Source organism: Bactrocera oleae, chromosome 3 (genome assembly GCF_042242935.1).
Source record: "Bactrocera oleae isolate idBacOlea1 chromosome 3, idBacOlea1, whole genome shotgun sequence".
Taxonomy (NCBI): Eukaryota; Metazoa; Arthropoda; class Insecta; order Diptera; family Tephritidae; genus Bactrocera; species Bactrocera oleae.
Genome location: NC_091537.1, coordinates 47,965,243 through 47,989,555, shown reverse-complemented (window position 1 = coordinate 47,989,555; position 24,313 = coordinate 47,965,243). Strand labels below are relative to the sequence as shown.

General features: G+C 37.1%; 1 protein-coding gene across 5 annotated transcripts in view; it reads left to right on the top strand.

Moving 5' to 3' along the window:
* The window catches only part of Frmd5 (FERM domain containing), a 533,566-nt gene that overhangs the window by 287,797 nt on the left and 221,456 nt on the right, over nucleotides 1-24,313 (top strand). For 3 of the 5 annotated variants that reach the window (XR_011395239.1, XM_070106600.1, XM_070106599.1), the window contains one exon: nucleotides 3,168-3,256. The exons of the other annotated variants lie outside the window; for them this stretch is intronic. Coding sequence is in view for 2 of the 3 variants with exons in the window: in XM_070106600.1 (XP_069962701.1) it covers nucleotides 3,168-3,256 (89 nt within the window). In the remaining variant the exon portion in view is untranslated. The remainder of the gene's footprint in view (nucleotides 1-3,167; nucleotides 3,257-24,313) is intronic. 5 annotated transcript variants of the gene reach the window in all.

Genomic DNA, 24,313 nt, shown 5'->3' with positions numbered 1-24,313 from the left:
TATATATGTACATTGATACACACCAAAGAACTGAAGCCAGAGAATGGTAATGAATAGAGAAAGAGCAAATGTTAAATGAAATCTTTTTGAGTACTAATTTGTAATTCCACATGAGAGAACATCGAAAAATATAATTTCAAAATATAAAAATACACCACACAATGTGCGAAATGCTATAAATAGACACAAAGAATATTCCTAAATGAAAAATCGTTGCGCATACCTATTTATATTTATGTTTTCAATTTCTATGATATGACAAAATTTATAATTATGAAAAGCCTTCTGAATAAACTAAGCTGTATTACCGGTAAAAACCCCAGAGTTTATAATAAAATAAACATTTAATAGGCTATTTTTCCAACTTATGTATGTGCGTTGCGTGAGCAATTGCTTATTGAGCAAAGGATAACAATAAAACGGTGGCTAAGCGGCCGCGTTTCCACTTTAAGGTGGCTGAGGTGGTAAGCGGGAAGGGGTGAAGCACAATCCGAATACGAGCCTATACGTTCGAATCCTCAAACTCATGAAACTGAAATTTTACTTATTTTTTTATTTTATTAATTGGAATGTAAGCATATCTCAATTCAATTACTTTAATAGCATATTTTACTTCCTGAGATAATTAAATAATTTCAGGAAAGTATGTTCATATGTTTAGGTGTACTGAATATTCCCTTATTATGCGTATTTACACAAATGTGATAATCATTTGTCGGATGTTCCCTTTAGAAAGGAGAATTGACAACATGATCTATTAGCGAGTTAAAATAATATTTATATTTTTTTCATATTATGCATTATATATGGCATTAAATTATAAAATTTATATAAAATTGACACGTATATGAAATCATAAACTACTTCTATATACTCTAAGCATACTCCGTATAGTACTTTTATATGTTTACTTATTATCATTATTTCATAGTTTGTCGATTTAGTCCATTTTATCTAAATACGACGCTATGAAAATGCAGCCGAATCGGTAATCGCAATATTTCAAAAGAGCATAAGTCAACTTTCAATAGCAAACCACTGCAAAAAGGACAAACGAGACAACATAGCCGACCGTCATTGTCGTCACACAATTTGGTGTCAATATGTATGCGAGCTCGTATATGTATATATGTATGTATATACATATTTATGTTTGTGGACAAAGTCGTCGTTTAGTTTTTTTCAACAACACAATATCCGCGCGAACCCGCCGTTATTTCGTTGGCTTGCCACCATGCACATAGGCAAGTGAAGGCTCATAATATATATGTTGCTTAATATGTATTGAAAAATACTGATGCATTTATGAATTATAATATAATATTTTCGTAATATAAATAAATATACGTAAAAATATAAATACACATAAATTCATACCTATAATCGTTTTTAAACTTAATTCGATAAATAAAATATATATCTGAAATAATTATGTGGCGGTGCGTCCCAATCCCTCCTTGCCTGCGATCGTTCAACTCGCAAAAAGTGTAGACAAAAGTCATTGTTTGTGCGGGGCAAGAAGAAGCAAGCACCATCGTACGTGTATTTAAGAATGCATGTGTGATTATCACATTTGTGTAAATACGCATAATAAGGGAATATTCTATAAACCTAAACATATGAACATACTTTCCTGAAATTATTTAATTATCTCAGGAAGTAAAATATGCTATTAAAGTAATTGAATTGAGATATGCTTACATTCCAATTAATAAAATAAAAATTAAATAAAATTTCAGTTTCATGAGTTTTAGGATTCGAACGTATAGGCTCGTATTCGGATTGTGCTTAACCCCTTCCCGCTTACCACCTCAGCCACCTTAAAAGTGGAAACGCGGCCGCTTAGCCACCGTTTTATTGTTATCCTTTGCTCAATAAGCAATTGCTCACGCAACGCACATACATAAGTTGGAAAAATAGCCTATTAAATGTTTATTTTATTATAAACTCTGGGGTTTTTACCGGTAATACAGCTTTTTAATTCAGCTTTTCATAATTATAAATTTTGTCATATCATAGAAATTGAAAACATAAATATAAATAGGTATGCGCAACGATTTTTCATTTAGGAATATTCTTTGTGTCTATTTATAACATTTCGCACATTGTGTGGTGTATTTATATTTTTCGAAGTTATATTTTTCGGTGTTCCCTCATCTGGAATTACAAATTAGTACTGAAAAAGATTTCATTAAGTATTTGCTCCTTTTCTATTCATTAACATTCTCTGCTCTAAGTATGAACTCTTTCTTGTAATGGGAAGGAGATTTTCATAGAGGTGCCTAAACACTTATTTCTAGTACCAAATGAAAAAAATATATAAAGAAGTGCAATAGCCAACTATTAAAAATAACCGCAATAATTGTCATAAGTTTAAGTTATGTGAAAATGATTACATGTAAATTAGGGTGGGTAAATCCCCTCTCCAAGTATAAACTCTTAATTGTAACGGGAAGGTCGCCCGCTGTCCCGTTATCTAATTTTTCTTATGATCGGATAGAAAGATTCACATCTCGCTTTTAACTACTTGAAAATATATTTCGTTTTATGGATTTTTTAGAAAATTTAATGCTCCCAAAATGGTTCCTTTTTAGTAAACATAGTCTTATAGGAAATATTCTGCTCTACAAAAATAGTCTATATAATTTTTCGATTAAGATAAACTTTTACGGGATCAAAAATCGAGAAAAAAATCATTTTTGTAGAGCAGTAAATTTTCTACACGACTATGAGCTTCGTTATTTAAAATGATGTTTTTACATTGAGTTATAAAATGTAATACAAAAGAAAAAAACAAATTTACCTGAAATAGTCAAATTTCAACCGTTAATATCTTTTAAACGGTTAAGTTCACGAAAAAACCATTTTAGACCATTTTGTAGAGCATTCTATTTTCTATCATCCATAAAATGAAATATATTTTGTAGTTGTTAGGAGCGAAGGCGGACCTTCCCGTTGCAATTAAGAGCAGATACTTGGAGAGCCTTTCTTAGAGATGTATACCAAAAAATGTTTCGGAGTACCAAGCGAAAAATAAAACTTTCGGTTTTTACATCTTAATGTACATATAAATGAAGAAAATTGTAAAAAAAAACATTGCTTCTCTCTGTTTACATTCCAAATGACAACAATTTGGATAAAATAAAGTGTATTTGTTGTTTTCACAGAAGAAATATACAATCGGATTTAAATGCGCATCTGGTGGTGCATGCAGGTATCTTTGGAGATGTTCGATTGAGCATATGCTCTTTTTTACGTAAGTACATGTTTTTATCCAATTTATTTGAAGTTTAACAAGTGAAATACAGTTTTCAAGATATTTGTGTAACTTATATAAGCTGCTTTTAAACGTTTAAAAACAAAGAATCTAATCACTGCGCGATATTAAATTTTTTCTTATTATAAAATACTCTGACACGTCAACTTCAAATGGCTTGTAAACAAAGAATCAAATGACAGAAGGACTTGTAACTTTGCATGTGACACAACAGATATACAAACTTGAAAAAAAAATTGGAGCTAGTAGTGCTATTTCTTGGTAAGAGCAGAAACTTTGCAACCAATCTGTAGTTTAATAATTACATATTTCCTTATATCTGTTGGGAAAATACGCATAATGTGAGATGTGAAATGTGTATATCAATCAAATTCAGATAAATTCTTCTCCTGTTAATAATGTTCACTTGTGCCAAAAATGAGTAAATCCGGTCAATATCCCATAGCTTACAGCTGACCATGTGCCATATACTTGTATATCATTAAATACAAGACGGCTCACGAATCGCGCTAATAAACAAACCACAATACCTTTTTTCTGTGTGATTAATCGACTTACTTTTTTTATACTCTCGCAACCTGTTGCTAGAAAGTATATTTTTGTGCACCTAACGGTTGTTTGTATCACCTAAAACTAATCGAGTTACATATACTTAGTTTAAATAGGTTACGGTCTATGTTAATAGTTGCTTTATTTATTTAACCCTGTCTTATATACCATCCCATTCGGGCTTATCTGTATACATGCATCATGCTTCTTTAATTAATAGTGCTACTTCGATGGCAAATAATGCAAATTAAATAATCGTATTAGGATATTTCAATTTACCGTGTGCTTTGTGGAAAGCTTTCGATGACTATATCGTACCGATATGCAATCGGTCATGTTTTAATGAGTTTTTCGAAAAAATGTCCGAGTTGGGTCTGAACCAAATTAATTTTATTCCGAATATATATGGTAAATGCCTAGATTTAGTATACGTTGATACCTCTTTAAAGTGTTCCGTTATTCAGAGTAATCCTCTGGTTCTACCAGAGGTTTCGTATCATCCTGCTTTGAAAATATCTGTCGAAATCATTAGCAGTCTACGTGATAATAATTATCAAACTTTGTGCTTCCGTACTCGGTTCAACTTTACAAAAGCTAATTTTAAAAAGTTAAATACAGAACTTTCTACAATATCATGGCCTAATTATAATGGTGATATTGAATTGAGTGTCTCTCATTTTAATAACATTATTACGAAATTATTTGAAAAGTATGTTCCAATAGTAATTGTTAATAAAAGTAAAAGTAGAAATCTGTGGTCGTCGAAAGAGTTATATAAATTGAAAAACAGAAAAACTCGAGCCTTTAAACATTGAAAAAAAACCGGTTCACTTGTCGACTATTCTAAATATTCCGTATTGCGTCGACAATATTTTGACCTAAACAAAAAATGTTATAATAATTACTTAAATAAAGTAAAAAAGAATGTTGTAAGTAATCCAAAATCGTTTTATGATTTCGTCAACTCTAAACGCAGGATTTCCAAATTTCCGTCCGCGATGAAATACAAATCTATCATTTCAACTGACAATGTTATTATATCCAATATGTTTGCAGAATTTTTCAAGTCAAACTACTGTAATAATTCTTCCAAAACTTTTTCTTATCAGCACGTGCTGTGTTCGAATACTTTAATTAACGCTCCAATTATTTCTGAACAAGACGTCCTACTTAAATTTAATTACTTCGTTTGCGCACTCACCTTTTTGCACTTTGACGAAAAATAATACGGCGTATAAAAAAAGGGAACACGGGCGGAGACTTGCGGACGTCTGATCGGGGCGATTCGCTGTTGAGAAAAGAAGGTTTCTGGTCTATTGTTACTCCCTTTTGAGTGTTGGGTAGTGTAGAGTTGTGGTAGGATGTGATGTGTATGTGTGGGTGGTCTGTGGGGTGTGATATCTGCGTGGTGTGATGTCTGCAGGGGTGGTGTGTGTTAATGGGTGGAGTCTTCTTGTGGATCGTGTTGATGTGGTGTGTTGGCGCTCAGTGGCGCGTATGGAGGGGGGAGGCGTAACTCATCTAGCCATCCCGGCCCCCTAGGCGAATTTTAGCCTAGCAACCGCTGTAGTTGCTGCAGCGTGGCAACAACTCTGCTGAGGCCAGTGGAGCGGCGGTATGTTGGCCTGGGCTGCCGACGCCGCGTTGATGCCTCCTGTCGCCTCGGTCTGGAGGGAGGAGGAACTGCCTGTCTTCGGTGGTGCTCCGGATGGCTGCTCTGCTGCGATCTGCGGCTTGGGGCGAGTTGTCGCCCGACGGCCCGCTTTGGGGTGCGGTGCAGCATAGTATGGTGCTGTCTATGGCACAGCTGGCAGAGCGTAACCGACGTACACTCCGGAGTCGTGTGGACCGTAGACAAACAGTTGAGGCAGTGCCCGTGCGCTTGGGCAACCTGCTGACGTTGTGGTGGCTGCATGCTTCGGAAAATGCTGCAGTGTTGCAGCCGGTGTGTGCGTCGACACAGTGGGCATCGGCGGTGTTGAGGTACCGTTGCCGGTGCTGATGAAGGTGGTAGTGGTCGCGGGCCATTACGGGGAGCGGTTGCAGGGACGATTGCCGCTGCGATTCTTGGTGTTGCAGTTGCCCCAGGGCGCGGCACATTGATGGCGGACCTCACAGCTGGCGTTGGTGTGGCTGCCATATCTACTTCCATATTGATCTGTATGAAGAAGTTGGAATGATTATACATTTGTGGCATGTAAATTTATGGCGAATGTGCCACGGTGTGTGGCAGGAATGGATCGTCAATTTGATCGATCATTGCGGTTAGAATGTTTGGTTTATAACGGTTTTGCCATTTGCGGGTCTATTGGTTAGTTATACGACTAATTCATTTGCGTCGCGGTAATATCGGCGATTGGTTGTTATTTGCGGGTTTGTCATTAGATACGGTTGGCAGAAAACATAATTTCACGAGCGGTCTTGTCAGCGTTCCGCTTTGAGTACGGAGATCAACTACTCGTATATGACCGTCGAAACCGTAATATAATTTTTCTATGCGGCCAAGCCGCCATTCTGTGGGGGGTAGACAATCATCGTGTATGATAAAACAGTCTCCAAGCTTTGGTGCCTCTTCTGGAGTTTTCCATCGGTACCTTTTATGAAGGTCCTTGATGTACTCTTCCTTTCAACTTCGGCTGAAATCATGATGGAGAATTTTGATTCTTTCCCATCGATTTAATAGGGATAGCGACCCCACGCCTGGTTCAGGTATGGCCAGAATGGGTGCTCCTTTGAGAAAATGCCCTGGAGTTAGGGCTGTGAAGTCGGAGGGATCTTGCGAGAGTGTGGTGAGTGGCCGTGAATTGAGAACGACTTCAATTCGGATTAATAAGGTAGTGAATTCTTCATAATTGAATTTATAACTTCCAGCTACTTTTTTGAAATGGGATTTGAAGCTTTTTACAGCTGATTCCCATAAACCACCCATATGAGGAGCGCTTGGGGGGATAAAATGCCAATTAATGCCTTGGGGAGCATACTTCTGAACAATTTCAGGTGATACTTGTTTAATAAATCCACAAACTGTTTTTCAGTGGCTCTTTGGGCTCCAATGAAGGTTTTGCCGTTATCGCTCATTAGTTTTGAGGGGAAGCCGCGACGTCCGACGAAGCGAGTAAATGCCGCGAGAAAAGCGTCAGACTTGTACATAGCTCGAGGTGCACTGCTTTTGTCGTAAAACAGACATAGCCTTTCATTATGGTAGGCGATCTTAGCATGGACGCCTTTACTTGAAAAGGCCCAGCAAAATCGACACCTGTGACTGTGAAAGGCAGAGCGAAGTTACAGCGTTCCGGTGGAAGTGCTGCCATAATCTGCGTTCGCAACTTCTGCTTATGCAGAGTGCAGATCTTGCACATGAAAATGCATTTTTTTATTTGGGGCTTAAGTCGGGGAATATAGAACTCTTGGCGGACTATATGTTGCATTAGGCGATGTTCTGCGTGGAGCATAAGTAAGTGGATATAATTGAGGAGTAAAGTGGCAAGTCGAGATTTCTCTGGTATGATTAGAGGATGGCGTTCATTATACGTGAGGCTTGAATTGGCAAGCCGACCATTCGCACGAAGCAGACCTTTCGTGTCTAGGGTTAAGAACTAAGAGTGAACTCCTTTTGTCAATGGGTTTTGATTCTCTTAATAGTGTTATATCGCGGCTGAAGTAGCGCGTTTGAGTTGATGCGATTAGAGCGACCTTTGCCTTTTGCAATTCCAGGTGCGTCAATGTATCGCATTGGGGGTACTCTGAGGGAACTCCCTTAACTTTAATTTTAAGTCGCTCTATGAACTTTAACATATAGGCGATTACTCTGAGGGCTCGGGAGAACGATGAAAATCGCTCAAGGATGTCAGTATCCTCCACTGATGTGTGAAAAGAATCGATTTTTCGACTTTCTGGGGCAATTATATTGCGCATGGGCGATTGTGGCCAAGAGTCGGGAGATTCTGTTAACCATCGGGGGCCATTCCACCAGAGGCTGGTGGTGGCAAGATGCAGGGGTTTGCATCCTCTAGTACCTAGATCAGCAGGATTGTCAGCACTGGCTACATGTCGCCAAGTGGCTGATCCTACTAGGTCAAGTATTTGAGACGTTCGGTTTGAAATATACGTCTTCCATGCATGTGGTAGTTTTTCTAACCAGGCGAGTACGATTTCAGAATTGGACCACAGATATAGTTTGTATTTTGCCATGTTTAAATGCATTCGCACCATGGATACTAGTTTGGCTAGTAGTAGCGCTCCACAAAGTTCAAGTCGTGGCAAAAAGCGTGTTTTTAACGGAGCTACTTTTGCTTTTGCTACTAGTAGGTGGCTTGTGGTCGCAATGTCGCTTTGTGTGCGAACATATATAGTTGCGCAATATGCCTTTTCAGAAGCGTCACAGAAGCCGTGTAGTTCGACTTTGTGCTCCGGGGCATAATTTACCCATCGTGGGATTTGTATCTGTGAGATATCGTTTAGATTGTTTGCAAACTGGGACCACTTTTCTAAACGAAGTGGTTTTACTTGTTCGTCCCAGTCGGTTCCATCTAACCATAATTCTTGTATTAGGATTTTGGCTTGTATCATAATTGGCGAAAGCCATCCTGCGGGGTCGAAAAGTTTTGCCACAGAGGATAAAATTTGGCGTTTTGTTATGGCGGATAATGCTGATATTGACTCTGTAGTGTATGAAACCTGGTCAGATATCGCATTCCATTGGATCCCCAGAGTTTTTGTTGTACTTTCCTTTTCGAATTTTAGGAAATTAGTATCTAACAAATTTTCATTAGGTATGTCCTTTAAGATATTAGGGTGGTTCGCCGTTATCTTTTTCAACGGAAACCCTGCGGTATTTAGGGCTTGTATCACTTGTGATAGTGACTCGTATGCTTGTGGAAGACTGTGACTTCCAGACAAGATATCGTCTACATACGTTTGTGTTTTTAACACTTTGGTTACCAGAGGAAATTCTGACTTGGTGTTTTCTGCCAATTCGTGCAGTGTACGAATGGCTAGATATGGAGCACAGTTGACGCCAAAGGTAACTGTTTTTAATTTATAGTCGCGGAGTGGACTATTGGGAGATTTTCGGAAAATAATTCGCTGAAAATCTTGATCGTCTTTATGTACGGCTATTTGTCTATACATTTTTTTGACGTCTCCGTTATATACGTATTTGAATATACGCCAATTTAAAATTAGTAGCATTAAATCTGGTTGGAGCGTGGGTCCCGTAAATAGGATATCATTTAGGGAATTCCCCGAGCTGTTGGATCTTGATGCATTAAAAACAACTCTTACTTTAGTTGTTTTTTTTCTGGCTTTACTACTGCGTGATGAGGCAAGTAAAATGAGTAATATTTGCCATTTATGATTTTTTCGCATGGACTTACTTCCTCCATGTGGTCCAACACACCATCATATACTGGTTTGAGTTCGCCTTTTTTAAGTAAGTTTTTTTCCATACTTTGAAACTGCTGTATTGCAGAGGTGCGAGAGTGACCTAAGGCGATGGTGTTGGGAAATTGTTGCTTTAGTGGTAGTCGTACGACGTACCGACCATTATCTGATCTAGTAGTTGTGGCTTTGTAAAAGTCTTCACAATACTGATCTTCAGGGGATGTGATTGATATGGGGGGAGTTCTTCTAACTCCCAAAATTTTTTCAATTGTGAATTGAGGTATTCGTTTGCGATTTCCTCAACCTGAGTGGTCATGGTGGTAACTGGTTCCGAAACTAGTCCACTTAGGATCCACCCAAAAATAGTGTTTTGTGCCAGAAGTGTATTTGAAATTTTCTCAATACCTTCGAGTATTATCTGTGGTATGAGATCGCTGCCTAATAGAAGGTCTATTTGAGCGGGAGTGTTGCAGTTGGGATCTGCTAGCTTTAGGTGTGAAACCTTTTGCCAATGCTTGCTATTTATGTGATAGCTTGGAAGCATATTTGTAAGTTGCGGTAAGACTATAGCTTCTGCTTGTATGTGCTTATCCGCCTGGGGGGAAATTAGGGTAATGGGGCAGATTTTATTTGAGTTTTAGACTACTCTTCCGCCCATTCCCGTGATTTCAAAATTGGCTAGTTTTGTTGGCAGTTGTAGCCTATTTTGAGCCCTAGACGCTATGAATGATCGTTGTGATCCTTGGTCTATTAAGGCCCTAAGTTTAAACAGTTCTCCTCGATGTTCGATGGAGACGACTGCTGTGGGTAGTAGTACTCTACTTTGATTTTCGCTGTGTTTGGCTTTTTAATGCCTTTGAGCAGCATGGTGCTTCTTGGCAAATTTCGGGATTTCGCACTTCGGGATTTGCTGTTGCAACTAAACCCGTGGCTCTTTTCATATTTGCGCTGTTGGGGGATGAGCTGGAAAATGTGCTGTAATGCAGCATTGAATGATGTCGTTTATGACAATAAACGCAATTAAATTTGCTTTCGCACTCTTTAAGTGTATGTGCATGTGATAAGCAATTTGTACAAAGCCTTTTTGTTCGTACATAATTGTTTCGATCGGTAGTATTCATTTTTTTGAATTTCTCGCAAGATTTGAGCTTATGCCCCCCTGTACACAGTTCACATGACGTTTGTTTGTACTGTTCGGATGTGAACGTTTGATTTCTGAAGAAGCTTCTATTTAAATTGTTGCTGCTACTGGCTTGGGGTCTTTGGAAGCTTCTATTTACGTCGTGTTGAACGCTTTTCGTTCTGACTATTTTTTTGTCTACCCTTTTTGCGATTTCGTACTGGGTAGTTAGGAAATCTTTCATTTGTTGCCACGTGGGGCATTTTCTTCGTGATGAGAGCGATTGCTCCCATAGAAGTAATGATTTTTCTGGTAATGCGGCAGTGCATATGTTTACCAGTATAGGGTCCCAGCTGTCTGTGGGAATATTTTGTGTCGATAAAACCGACAAACAATTTGAAACAGTGGATTGAAGTTTGATAAATTCTTCACTTGTTTCCTTTTGAATTTTTGGCAAGTTCATTAATATCGATATTTGTTTATCAACCAATATTCTTTCGTTTTCGAATCTTGATTTAAGAGCTTCCCAAGCCAAATTGAAATTATCGTCATTTAGTGCGAACTGTTTTACTATGACGCCTGCTTGACCTTTTGTTTTGTATCGGAGGTGATACAATTTTTGCGCATTTGTTAATTTTGGGTGGTTTATGTAAACGGCTGTAAACATGTACCGGAAGGACGGCCATTGTTCATAACCACCATGAAAGATTTCTGTATCACATGTGGGCACCTTGAGATGGATGCCTGAACTTGCTTCATGACTTTGGATTTGTGGCAGCTCTACTCTTGGCTGTGGAGTAGGTGCAATTGCTTTGATTAATTTTAGTTGATCAGAAATCATTGCTTTTGTTTCTTCGAACTGTTCTAAGCAGTTTTCGTATTTTGCGTAAGCCGAAGATTTGAAATTTTCTGGTAGATCTGAGTCGTCAGATTCTACAATTGCGTCATATGCAGCTTGGAGACGTGACCAAAAATTGTCAAGATTGTCCTTTTTAATTTCTAATACCGATTCAGAATTGTCCTGAATCGGCGAAGATGAAAATCGAGTGCAGTATCGTATTAGACTGTCACTCTCAGAGATAAATTTGGTGTATGAAATATCTTTCACCTGTTTTTGTTTTGTAGCACCTTGCTTTGAGCGTGTAGCTTCTGCAGGTGTACATGGACTCTTTTCTTCAGAAATCATTTTTGGAACTTTTAGCAACTGAGTTGTTTTAGAATCTTTCGAGTCTGAGCTCATTTAAGAGATGTACCGAAATAAAATAAAATATTTTCAATATAAGAAATATATGTATATTTGAAACCTCTTTTAAGAAAATAAGGGTTTTTTTCTAACAAATTAATATCGTTTTTAAACTCGTTTGAGTACCTAACTCTTTTATGATAGTAAGAGTTTTTATTTAATTAAACGAATATATTACGCGTATTTCGGGTTTTATCGTTTTTTTTTTATATTATTTAATTAATTAATATTAAACGCAAATGTTTTTATTTTTACTTTTATTTGTATGTATTATGTGTCCGTAATTCCTATAGGGTATACCTATAAGCGGATCAGCTTATACATATGTACTTGTCGTTATGCGCAATTGAGAGCTCGTCTTAGAGATCAATGCACTTTGTACATATGTATGTATGTAATCTATTATGTTTTAATATGCTTTGCGCAATCCTGCTTGTTTTTGTTGGTCAAAGAACAAGGGGTATTGCGAGTATGTGCCAATGTGGACTTAGAATATTATATGTATATATGCAATCCTACATGTTTTTGTATACCTGAGCGTGTATATATACGCAGTCCGAAAAGACCGCGAAAAGGAAAGAATATACCGCAGGTATTCTTGTAAAATGTATGTATATACGTATGGATTTCACGTAATATATTTTGCGGAATATATGTACGCAGTGCGAAAGGACCGCGAAAAGTAGAATAATTTACCGCAGTTGTTCGAGTAGAATTTATATATATATGTATGTATATAAATTTTTAGTGATATATGTATGTATATATTCATATATGTTAAATATAATATGTATTTGTATATGTATGTTAAAATTTATTTTGTACGTTTTGGCATTTGTTTGTGTTTTTTTTTTCTTTTGATTTGCCTTTGCTTATTTTACGCAATCCTGCTTATACTTGATTAAGTATAAGGGGTATTGCTGGAAATTGGTGCAAGTAAATACTTGAATTATTTAGTTTTAGAAATGTTTTTGTGTATTTGAACACAACGGTAAGCATTTAGGTAATCAAGAGTTCGTTGGATATATATTTTTTACCAAACTGTTTTATATCTTAGCGGTATTTTGGTTTTTACCGGAAAAGAAACCGAAATATAGAAACAGTTTGGTAACCGCTTTTTTATTATTATTGCCTTTATTAAGACGGATTTTTGTAAAAAATAAACCGCAAAGGCATAAATTTCAACATACATACAATAAGAGGATATATACATATACTAAATGGAATCGATACGACTCACTTTGGGGTTTCCGCCAAGGGGTTTTGGGGACAATATTTTAGCTATGTGCCTGTGCGTGTGCCTTTCCTTGTTGCCCAGTCCTTTGCTGCTTGGCTGCGGTGGGTGATTTTGGTGAGCTGGAGTGGTTTGGTTGTTGTTGTTTGCTGGTACGGTTTTTTATTTATTTAGTTCGCGCCCGTTCTGTATTTTTATACTCTCGCAACCTGTTGCTACAGAGTATAATAGTTTTGTTCAATTAACGGTTGTTTGTATCACCTAAAACTAATCGAGTTAGATATAGGGTTATATATATATAAATGATCAGGATGAAGAGACGAGTTGAAATCCGGGTGACTGTCTGTCCGTCCGTCCGTCCGTGCAAGCTCTAACTTGAGTAAAAATTGAGATATCTTTATGAAACTTGGTAGACATGTTTCTTGGTACCGTGAGACGGTTGGTATTGCAGATGGGCGTAATCAGACCACTGGCAAGCCCACAAAACGCCACTAATCAAAAACAAATAACTTGCCATAACTAAGCTCCGCAATAAGATACAAGACTGTTATTTGGTACACAGGATCACATTAGGGAGGGGCATCTGCAGTTAAAACTTTTTTTTAAAAAGTGGGCGTAGTCCCGCCTCTAATAGGTTTAATGTGCATATATCCTAAACCGCTAATGCTATAATAACAAAATTCACTAGAAGCAAATGTTTTTAGCACTTCTATTGACGGTGTGAAAATAATTGAAATCGGGCGGCAACTCCGTCCACTCCCCATATAACGGTACTGTTAAAAACTACTAAAAGCGCGATAAATCAAGCACTAAACACGCCAGAGACATTAAATTTTATCTTTGATATGGTATAAGATGACTTTATAGGAACCGCGTTCAAAATTAGACAGTGGGCGTCGCACAGCCCACGTTTAGGTGAAAACCAATATCTTGAGATCTGCTTAACCGATTTCAACCAAATTCGGTGCATAACGTTCATTTTCATGTTTCTATGTTATAGTGCGACAATGGGCGAAATCGGATTACAACCACGCCTATTTTCCGTATGACACCATTTTAAATACCACTTGATTCTTTCACTTTCCACTATGCAGATCAAGCAACAATGATTATATCGGCGTAAAACTTTGCGTGAATAATACGTTTAAAGTATGCCACCTTGTGACCAAAAATTCTCTAAATCGAACCAAAACTGTTCAAGCCCCTAGGTACTGAATATGTGGACCCCAGTACCTATAGTTGACTTTTTACCGTAAATATCGGCCATTGTGTAAGATATATAATTGAAATTCATATAATAGAATAAATAAATGAAATTATCGATAATAGTTTGTCTTTGTTTCAAAAATGGGTTGAATCGGATCAATAGTTCTTGTAGCCCTAATATATCTAATATAAATATTTTTGAACTTCCGCGTGACTTTATACCGCATATGTGAGTTATCTCAATGAAAATGAGAGAGCGTGTTTTACTCATAACAAGATCAAATCGGGTGAAAATTTTCCTTAGCCCCCATGTAACTAATATCAGGATTTTCGAACATTCGTCTGACTTTACTCCATTTGATTGGTGATGGTATGTGAGGTACCTTAATTAAACAGTGGGAGCATTTTATTAGTCTGTGGCATGTTAGTAGTATGTGGTATTGGAAAAAATTAATAAAATCGGGTTAATACTGCCCTCAAATTCCATATACTACTTATAATGCTTTTCGTTATTCTAACCAATTTTATGCCGAATATGTCGGTCAGTGAGTATTAATATTTTTTTTATACTCTCGCAACCTGTTGCTACAGAGTATAATAGTTTTGTTCACCTAACGGTTGTTTGTATCACCTAAAACTAATCGAGTTAGATATAGGGTTATATATATATAAATGATCAGGATGAAGAGACGAGTTGAAATCCGGGTGACTGTCTGTCCGTCCGTCCGTCCGTCCGTGCAAGCTCTAACTTGAGTAAAAATTGAGATATCTTTATGAAACTTGGTAGACATGTTTCTTGGTACCGTGAGACGGTTGGTATTGCAGATGGGCGTAATCGGACCACTGCCACGCCCACAAAACGCCATTAATCAAAAACAAATAACTTGCCATAACTAAGCTCCGCAATAAGATACAAGACTGTTATTTGGGACACAGGATCACATTAGGGAGGGGCATCTGCAGTTAAAACTTTTTTTTTAAGTGGGCGTGGTCCCGCCTCTAATAGGTTTAATGTGCATATCTCCTAAACCGCTAATGCTATAATAACAAAGTTCACTAGAAGCAAATGTTTTTAGCACTTCTATTGACGGTGTGAAAATAGTTGAAATCGGGTGGCAACTCCGCCCACTCCCATATAACGGTACTGTTAAAAACTACTAAAAGCGCGATAAATCAAGCACTAAACACGCCAGAGACATTAAATTTTATCTCTGAGATGGTATAAATTGGCTTTATAGGCACCGCGTTCAAAATTAGTCAGTGGGCGTGGCACAGCCCACTTTTAGGTGAAAACCTATATCTTGAGATCTGCTCAACCGATTTCAACCAAATTCGGTGCATGACGTTCTTTTCATGTTTCTATGTCATAGTGCGAAAATGGGCGAAATCGGACCACAACCACGCTTACTTCCCATGTAACACCATTTTTAATTCCATCTGATTCTTTCACTTTCCACTATGCAAATCAGGTAACAATGATTATATCGGGGTAAAACTTTGCGTGAATAATGCAAATAAAGTATGTCACCTTGCGGACAAAATTGTCTAAATCGAACCAAAACTGTTCAAACCCCTAAGTACTAAATATGTGGACCCCAGTGCCTATAGTTGTCCTTCTACCGAAAATATCTGTCAATCCACAAAAAAATCTCAAACGAGTATACCATTTGACTTTGCGAGAGTATAAAATGTTCGGTTACATCCGAACTTAGCCCTTCCTTACTTGTTATGTATGTATTTTTGTTGTTTATTGTTGAAATTCGCGCCCGTTCTGTCTTTTTGATTATGTCCCGCACGTTGTTGGTTTTTCTTGCTTCACTCACCTTCTTCTGTTCTTCTTGTTTTTTATACTCTCGCAACCTGTTGCTACAGAGTATAATAGTTTTGTTCACCTAACGGTTGTTTGTATCACCTAAAACTAATCGAGTTAGATATAGGGTTATGTATATATAAATTATCAGGATGAAGAGACGAGTTGAAATTCGGGTGACTGTCTGTCCGTCCGTCCGTCCGTCCGTCCGTCCGTCTGTCCGTCCGTCCGTCCGTGCAAGCTCTAACTTGAGTAAAAATTCAGATATCTTTATGAAACTTGGTAGACATGTTTCTTGGTACCGTGAGACGGTTGGTATTGCAGATGGGCGTAATCGGACCACTGCTACGCCCACAAAACGCCATTAATCAAAAACAAATAACTTGCCATAACTAAGCTCCGCAATAAGATACAAGACTGTTATTTGGTACACAGGATCACATTAGGGAGGGGCATCTGCAGTTAAAACTTTTTTTTAAAAAGTGGGCGTGGTTCCGCCTCTAATAGGTTTAATGTGCATATCTCCTAAACCGCTAATCCTATAATAACAAAATTCACTAGAAGCAAATGTTTTAGCACTATCTATCTATTGACGGTGTAAAAATATTTGAAATCGGGTGGCAACTCCGCCCACTCCCCATATAACGGTACTGTTAAAAACTACTAAAAGCGCGATAAATCAAGCACTAAACACGCCAGAGACATTAAATTTTATCTTTGAGATGGTATAAGATGACTTTATAGGAACCGCGTTCAAAATTAGTCAGTGGGCGTGGCACAGCCCACTTTTAGGTGAAAACCCATATCTTAAAATCTGCTCAACCGATTTCAACCAAATTCGGTGCATAACGTTCTTTTCATGTTTCTATGTCATAGTGCGATCCTTTCACTTTCCACTATGCAAATCAGGTAACAATGATTATATCGGGGTAAAACTTTGCGTGAATAATGCAACTAAAGTATGCCACCTTGCGGCCAAAAATTGTCTAAATCGAACCAAAACTGTTCAAACCCCTAAGTACTAAATATGTGGACCCCAGTGCCTATAGTTGACCTTCTACCAAAAATATCAGTCAATCCACAAAGAAATCTCAAACGAGTATACCATTTGACTTTGCGAGAGTATAAAATGTTCGGTTACATCCGAACTTAGCCCTTCCTTACTTGTTTTTTTTGGTTTTCTATGTGTATATGTCACTCCACTGCACTGCACTTCTATCTATGTAGAACCTCTTTTTTTTTTTTTTTGATTTTTTTGTTTTTTTTTTTGTATGTGTATATATGTTTTTTTTCACTGCACTGCACAGCACTTATGTCTTTGTTTTTTTTTGTTTGCTATGTGTATATATGTGTTTTTTTTTCACTGCACTGCACAGCACTTATGTCTTTTTTTTCGTGTGTATTTTAACGTTTAGCCACACTTTGTTTCACACACAGCACTTTTTTTTTCTTTTTTTTTTTTCTCGAATTTATAGTTTTTTTTTTCACTCCATAGTGCCGCTCACTATGGCTCGAAGGACCAATATTTAATTACTTCGTTTGCGCACTCACCTTTTTGCACTTTGACGAAAAATAATACGGCGTATAAAAAAAGGGAACACGGTCGGAAACTTGCGGACGTCTGATCGGGGCGATTCGCTGTTGAGAAAAGAAGGTTTCTGGTCTATTGTTACTCCCTTTTGAGTGTTGGGTAGTGTAGAGTTGTGGTAGGATGTGATGTGTATGTGTGGGTGGTCTGTGTGGTGTGATATCTGCGTGGTGTGATGTCTGCAGGGGTGGTGTGTGTTAATGGGTGGAGTCTTCTTGTGGATCGTGTTGATGTGGTGTGTTGGCGCTCAGTGGCGCGTATGGAGGGGGGAGGCGTAACTCATCTAGCCAAGTAAGTTAAAACCATCTTTTAGTTACGGCCCAGACATAATAACCTCAAGCTTCCTAAAAAATAGTGCCAAACATATTTACTTGTCTTTGACAAGGATATTTAATTCCTCTCTTAAACACGGTATATTTCCTTCAATATGGAAACAGTCATTTATAATCCCTTTGCATAAAAGTGGATTTAGATCCAACATTGAAAACTATAGAGGTATCGCAAAACTATCAGTTATACCTAAACTTTTTGAAGCTATCATCACTGACCATATAACCTTTTCGATTTCTCCGTTAATTTCCTCATCTCAGCATGGATTTCGTAAAGGGAATTCGACTATAAAAAACTTACTTGAATTTGTAAACCATGTATCATTGGGTTTTAGGGAATATAAGCATACGGATGTTATATACACAGACTTTAGCAAAGCTTTCGATAAAGTAAATATCTCGATTCTCATACATAAACTTGATCTGCAGGGCTTTCAGCCAAGATTCCCTCAATGGGTATCTTCCTATCTTTATAATAGAACACAACGAGTGATATTTGAGGATACACCTTCAGATACAATGAATGTTTCTTCTGGTGTTCCGCAAGGTAGTCATCTTGGCCCGATTCTGTTCTTGTTTTTTATTAACGATATCTCTTCAGTAATAGAATTCTCAAAAATTTTATTATACGCTGACGATGTAAAGCTTTTTAAATCATACACTTCAACTAAGGAAAGGTGTCTGTTGCAAACAGACTTAAACAATTTGGTTGCATAATGTGATAGAAATGATTTGCTATTGTACCTCAATAAATGTAAGACGATGTGCTTTTCCCGTAGATCTGTGTACCCCTCTTCTTATGTAATAAAACACCATATTCTAGAGCAAGTTTTAAACTATGTTGATTTGCGAGTTAATATGGACCCTAAGCTTAATTTCAGTCTTCATATTGATACCATGGTCTTGAAAGCAAAAGCTGTCTTCAGTTTTGTTAAACGTTGGTCTAAAGAATTTAGAGATCCGTATATTACTAAAACACTTTATACAACTTTGGTTAGACCTATATTGGAATATGGCTCTGTGGTATGGAACCCTAGCTACCAAATCCATTCTGACAAGTTAGAGTCGGTTCAAAAACAATTTTTACTTTTCGCCTTAGCGCATTTCCGATGGGATTCTAGGGTAAATCTACCTCCATACACTAGTCGTTTTAAACTTATTAATCTACCTACACTTTCTAGTCGTAAGGAAATGCTTGGAATAATATTCTTAGTGAAAATCTTGAATGGAACAGTTTGCAGTTCTTTTCTCTTGTCTGAAATTAAATTTAATATCCCGATTCACTTTTCGAGGCAGTTTAGACCTTTACTGTTAAAATCCTGTAGATCAAATTTTGAACTAAACGAGCCATTCCGCCGTATATGTCATGATTTTAATTCTCATTCCAACACATTTGACCTATCTGACTCACTTTTCAAAATTAAAAAGACATTATTGTTTTCTCTTAATGAATGATAATGTAAAAATTTATTATATTGTAACTATAAATCTTAGCTGTTGAAATTTTTGTTTCTGTAGCTGAGCAGTTTTAGATCTCAACACTTAAAAAACTCTCTTGTCTTTTCTGACTCGGCCAATTCCGCACGTATGCGGATTGCGCCCCTCACGTCGGTTGAGCGGGAGGAGGGTAGTCGTTGGGTTATTATTATAGTGTTACATATACATACATAAATGATCAGAATGAAGAGACGAGTAGAAATCAGGGTAACTGTCTGTCCGTCCGTCCGTAACTTGAGTAACCATGGAGATATCTTTATGACACTTGGTACACACATTTCTTGGTACCGTAAGATGGTCAGTATTGTAGATGGGCGTAATCGGACCACTGCCACGCGCAAAAATGCCATTTATCAAAAACAAATAAATTGCCATAACTGACATCCACAATTAGATACTGTTATTTGGTAAACAGGATCTCATTATAGAGGGACATCTTGAGTTAAAATTCTTTTTTTAAATTGGGCGTGTTCTCGCCCCCCAATAAATTTAATATGCATATCTCTTAAGCCGCTAAATACCATATAATGATACTGTTAAAAACTACTAAAAGCGCGATAAATCAAGCATTAAACACACCACAGATATTAAATATTATCTCTAAGATGGTATGAGAGGACTTTTTAGATACCGACTTCAAGGTTTGCTTAACCGATTTCAACCAAATTCGGTACATAACATTATCCTCAGGAACATAGAAATTATAGTGCGATAATGGACGAAAACCTTTTAAATTCCATCTGATCCGTTCACTTCCAAGTATGCAAATCAAGCAAAAATGAATGTATCCGGATAAAACATTGCACCAATAATGCCTTAACAGTATACCACCATGTGACTTAAATTTGTCGAAGTCGAACGAAAACTGTTCAAGCCCTTAGATACTGATTATGTGGACCCCAGTGCCTACAGTTGACTTTTAACCAAAAATTCGGTCAATGTGTAAGTTTTTTATAAATGAATGCTTGGGATACCGAAAAGATTGTTTGGATAGTGCAGCGATACCATGTCTTGCAGTCACATCTGTCCAAAGGGAACTCAGATGGGATTTTGGCGGCACTCTCCCGAGTAGATGGACCATTCACCTGCGAGCTCCGTACGTTAATGTTCAAGAAACAATCGCGGTTGTTGCATCGTCAATACAGGTTAATCCAAGAGTTTCGACTCGCAACTTACCGCTTAACTTATCTTGGAGTTAACAAACGGTCAACGGATAATTTATGATAACTTAAACCTGTTGCTGTACACAGTTCAAATAACAAGCCAGGCTAACCCTCTAGATTTGCCTTTTCGCCTGGAATTTTGCCAAAAAGGATTGAAATGGGCGAGGAATACAATAACTTGATTAATTGCCTGTTTATGGCTAATAAAGCCCATTTTGATCAAAATGGAAATGTAAACCTTTCAATAGCGTTTGGTTCCAGCAAGATGGATCAACTGACATATAGCATTTAAACCAATTAATATCAAGAAACTCTTCAAAACCAAAAAATCTGACTGAATTGAGCAGGCCCTTAAATAACTAATTGAGGTAATCACAACTTCAGCCCTTCAGGTCGCAATGCATAAGTTTCTTCTTAGGTGTCGCATATGCGCATTGGTTAAAAAACGGTGTTACGGTTTGTTTTTGTAGCACGATTCGTGAGTCGCCCTGCATGTAAAGTATTTCAGCAAAAGTTTATAAGCGAATATTTAAAAAAAAAACCATTGACCATAACCCCAGCTTCCCTATATTACATATAATGATTTTCGTTATTCTAACAGACATACAAGGTACGTTCCAAAGTAAACTGGACTATTAAAAAAAAAGACAGAACAAATGGTTTTATCGGCAAAACCAATTAATTTTATTCAAAAGCCTTTTAAATGGCCTCCACGTCTACATAACGCTTTTCTTTCATCGGTAAATGCATTTTTCCGAAACGGTAGAAGTCGCGCGGTACCATATCAGATGAATAAGGGGAGTGGTTGATTGTTAAAATGTCATGTTTGGTCCAATAATCGGCCACAAGCTTCGATCGATGAGACGCCGCATTATCGTGCAACAAACGCCAACTTCCATCGTCGCGATATTCGGGCCGAACACGTCGAATACGGCGCTTCAAAACTCCAAGGTCGGCCGGGCGGAACAAATTCTTTGTCGACAATACCCTTGGAATCATAAAAACAAATCAGCATTGTCTTCACTTTTGACTTCTCCAGGCGCGATTTTTTGGGTTTCGGCACGTCCGGCGCCTTCCATTCAGCACTCTAGCATTTTGTTTCGGGATCATATTAAAAACATCACGTTTCGTCACCAGTCACAATCTTGTAAAGGAAGTTCGGGTCTATTTTTTCCGCTTTAATGATGTCCTTCGAATGTTGAACTCTGAGCAATTTTTGGTCGTCAGTCAATTTGTGCGTAACAAGCCTTGCACACACCTTTTGTAAGCCCACATGTTCGGTCAAAATGCGATAAATCGATGATCAATTCTATTTTCATGAATTTCAATGATGATTTTGGCTGATTTTATATGAATTCACGCACAGTTTCGATGGAATTTTCGGTGATCACGGATTTTGGCTGGTCTACATGTTCATCGTCATTTATGTCCTCACGACCACTTTGAAAACGTTGAAACCACCCGTGCACTTTGCTACGAGATAAGTTATCATCGCCATAAATTTGTTTCATCAATTGAAACGTTTCGGTAAAAGTTTTACCAATTTTATTTATTTATTTAACTACACGTCGATGGTGCTTGCTTCTTCTTGCCCCGCACAAACAATGACTTTTGTCTACACTTTTTGCTTATTGCGAGTTGAACGATCGCAGGCAAGGAGGGATTGGGGCGCACCGCCACATAATTATTTCAGATATATAAGTATTTTTTTATCGAATTTAGTTTAAAAACGATTATAGGTATGAATTTATGTGTATTTATATTTTTACGTATATTATTATTATATTACGAAAATATTATATTATAATTCATAAATGCATCAGTATTTTTCAATACAAATTAAGCAACATATTAATATATATATTATGAGCCCTCACTTGACATGCCTATGTGCATGGTGGCAAGACAACGAAATAACGGCGAGTTCACGCGGACATTGTGTTGTTGAAAAAAACCAAACGACGACTTTGTCCACAAACATACATATGTATATACATACATACATACATATACGAGTTCGCATACATATTGACACCAAATTGTGTGAATCGTCGCGGAGTTGACAAAATTTGTTTCAATCGACAACTTTACGACAATGACGGTCGACTATGTTGTCTCGTTTGTCCTTTTTGCAGTGGTTTGCTATTGAAAGTTGACTTATGCTCTTTTGAAATATTGCGAATACCGATTGGGCTGCATTTTATAGACTAAATCGACAAACTATGAAATAATGATAATAAGTAAACATATAAAAGTACTATATGGAGTGTGCTTAGAGTATATAGAAGTAGTTTATGATTTCATATACATGTCAATTTTATATAAATTTTATAATTTAATGCCATATATAGTGCATAATATGAAAAAAATATAAATATTATTTTAACTTGCTAATAGGTCATGTTGCCAATTCTCCTTTCTGAAGGGAACATCCGACAAGTTCTTCAATTTTTGATTTTTAGCATCGTAGTGAGCATTGTATAAGTAGATTTATACAATGGTAATGAGTAAGCAGCTTGCGGGCAACATACAAATCCGAGGGGGATGGTAGGATTTTCAGTGATACAAATTGTAAAATTGAATATTTCTCGTTTTACTGAAACCATTAAAATTCAATTTCATTTATTCATTCATTTTATAAACTTAACTTCGCATTTGCGTAGGAATTCTATATGAAAAGCAAATGTGGTTTACCAGGCGCACAGAAAAAATAGCGGCGCAGAGTTATGAACGAACGCACTTTGGCGCAGACGCACGTTCCTTATGAATGAATTTGTTGTCGTTGTAATATGAAATACGTAGAAAATAAGCCGAGTTCGCTTTAATATTATTGGCCGATGATGGTCTACGTTTTTTTGTTACTTGCGCGATTGTTTGATTTTTTGCGAAAGACATATTGAGTACATAGGTATATGCAAAGTGTACATATATGCAAATATATTTGGACATGCAAATGAAGGAAGGCAATTTCAAGAATATTAACATATAGACATATGAACATTTGAAGCAAGTAAACAACAATAGCTGTTTGAGTTCACAGATTAGACAAAGTAGCTCGAATATCATCAGTGGCGCTGCTTTAATGGCATACTTAATAATTGCAACGTGAAATATTTTGCCTATGTTCAAATCCTATCAGATATTTTATATACTATTTTTCATTTTTAAAACCTTTTTCTATTTCATAATATTTCCTTCATTATTAATATTTTCTTGTCCGAAGTCAATTACTTTCGTTTTTATTATTTCAATTTTTGTTTATGTGCATACCAAAGAACGTCTGTGCATATGTATGTATATACATTTTGCTTATAGAGTGGTGTAGTTCGTTGCGTAAATTGATAGGTGTGGTGACATTTTATTTTCGAACTTTCGCGTTTTCGATGTTCCCTCATCGTAATTAACATTTTAGTACAGTTAACATTTGCTCCTTCTCTATTCATTAACATTCTCTGAAAAAACCCTCCCTTAGCGCCAACATGCCCTATATATCGGGTTTTCCAATAGGGATGATATGATTCTAAGTGTCGTTTCGGACATTTATAATATGTTATGCAACTTTTTGTGCCCTTTTCCCATTTTATGGTCGTAATAATCGCCCACCTGTGCTCGTTATTCGTCGAATTGTTGAAAATTTCAAGAGTACATTTCCTTTTCATAATGTTCGAGTACTAATAAGACAAATAACCGCTCGAAGTAATTAAATTATTGCTGCCTTTCAGGCAAGTGTTGCTAAAGACAGCAATTTGTCGATTCCAAGACGGCGGATTTTGAGGAGGGATTTGGGCTTGCATCCGTATAAAATTATTCTCACTCAAAAACTGAAGCCATTCGATCACCGTAAACGTCCAGAATTTGCTGATTTTGCCTTGGAACGATAACGATCTTTTAAGAAAATCATCTTCCCCGATCATG